Source organism: Arachis ipaensis, chromosome B08 (genome assembly GCF_000816755.2).
Source record: "Arachis ipaensis cultivar K30076 chromosome B08, Araip1.1, whole genome shotgun sequence".
In the NCBI taxonomy this organism is placed as follows: Eukaryota; Viridiplantae; Streptophyta; class Magnoliopsida; order Fabales; family Fabaceae; genus Arachis; species Arachis ipaensis.
Genome location: NC_029792.2, coordinates 113980514 through 113982557, shown reverse-complemented (window position 1 = coordinate 113982557; position 2044 = coordinate 113980514). Strand labels below are relative to the sequence as shown.

The 2044-nt window shown below is 35.3% G+C and overlaps 1 protein-coding gene across 1 annotated transcript in view; it reads left to right on the top strand.

The window, feature by feature from the left end:
• Positions 1 to 2044, top strand: part of LOC107611432 — an 11687-nt gene continuing 9643 nt past the window's right edge. Inside the window, exons 1-2 of the mRNA XM_016313357.1 lie at positions 1 to 113; positions 649 to 703. Of these exons, the coding sequence (XP_016168843.1) occupies positions 1 to 113; positions 649 to 703 (168 nt within the window). The remainder of the gene's footprint in view (positions 114 to 648; positions 704 to 2044) is intronic.

The following is a 2044-nucleotide window of genomic DNA, read 5'->3' as shown; positions in this document are numbered from 1 at the left end:
ATGGACTTGAACAAAGCATGTCCTAAAGAAGCCTTTCCCCAACCAAACATCGATAGACTAGTTGACGCCGCCTCAGAACATCAGTACCTCAGCTTCATGGACGCATACTCCGGGTACAATCAAATACCCATGCATTGACCTGACGAGGACGACACGTACTACTGTACGGTCATGCCATTCGAGTTGAAAAATGTTGGGGCCATCTACCAGAGGCTCGTCATGTGAATTTTATATTAAGTTAGGATAGAGCTCGTTAAAATAAAATTTTTGACACTAATTTCAAAGAATTTGGCCCGAAATTGGGCCGAACGGACCAACTGGGTCCAAACCGGACCCGTGGGCCCAACCAGCCCATCAATTAAATGAGCTGAAGCTCATCTCCTTCCCTATTCAGCAAGAAGAACACTTAACACAGCCAAGGGAAGAGGAGAGTTTCCAAACCCTAACCTCCACATCAATCCACCATAACTTCTTCATCCGAGTTCCGATCGCCACACTGTTTATGGGCACGCGTCCAGCACGTCGAGCTCAACGAAGCCCGGTATCCAATTTTGGTAAGAAACCTCAGTTTCTGTCTCAGACTATTATTCTCTTGGATTTTTGACAATTGAGGTTTTGGTTATTAAAATTCGGTGACTTGATGTTTAGGCTCAAACTAGCTGGAGGAGCTTATGGGTCCTTGTTTAATCAAGACATATATAAGGTGAGAACTCTCAAAATTCTACAAATTCTAGCTTATGTGGGTTTGGGTATTGAATTTGGGTGTGAACTATGTGAATTAGGCTTGTATATGTGTATATTGAAGTTGATTAAGTACATTGGAGGCTTGGTGGAGTTTGGGAGGCCTTGTCTTGACGATTTTGAACCTTGAGGTTTGCTTTGGGTGCCTTGGTGGTGTCTTGGGGTATACGCAAAAATCGGCCAAGGTATGGTTTAGGTTTTTCGTACTTAATATATAATGTCGTGTGAAAACTTAGGCTAGAGAACCATAGGATAAGTTGGAATGATTATGTAAGTTGGATGCTTAGCATTAATGATGTTGATTGATGATATAAGTTATGTATGTGTTGGCAATCATAATTCCTTGGTGTGTGGATATTGTTGGCAAATTGATGATATTGGTTGTATATGTATGCATGGTTATATGTTGCTGATTATGTTGATAGAGGCAAGAAACTTAGGTTGTGATTTGGTAAGTGGATAGTAGAGTTGTATGGAGATGTTATGATTTGTGTTGTGCTGAATATATATATATATATATATATATATATATATATATAGGGCAATTTACCCAAATAAATAAATTGGGTGAAAGCTTTGCTCAAATACACAAAACAGAAATCCCTTACGTACATGTGCATTTTCACACTTCTATGTAAACCGTGGGAAGCTACCACGGTTTCTGATTTTAACATAAACCGTGGCAAGCTACTACGGATTATGGTATTTGTGGTTTGTATGTAAACCGTGGCAAGCTCCAACGGTTTACGAAGAGAGAAAGCTAAGCATAAACTGTGGCAAGCTCCCACGGTTTATGAAGGAGGAATTTTTATCATAAACCATTTATTTTTAGATGTTTGATTGCATCAATGTGGTATCATTTAGACTGCGCATGATAATTGTGACAGAATACATGTATATAATAGAAGCTCAAACCGCTTAAACTATCAAATACATAGCAGATAATATATTAGACAATTCTCAAACCTTTTTAACTATCATTTCCTGTTACTTCATTATTGTGTCATGTCATGCACCCAACAAAACTAATCTAATGTAATCTAATATTCACTCTCAAATCTCAATACTCACTGCACAACACACAATAGTAAAATAATTTTGTTAAAACATTCATCGTATTCTTTTTAAGTTTTGGATTATAAAATTAAAGTATCAATTATATGTATAAAATATATATTAAAATATAAAATATATATTAAAAATAAATAAAATAATATATATTTATACAAAAATATATAATAATTGATTTTATATATATATATATATATATATATATAAAGTTTTTTTTTTGAAAAAATAAAAT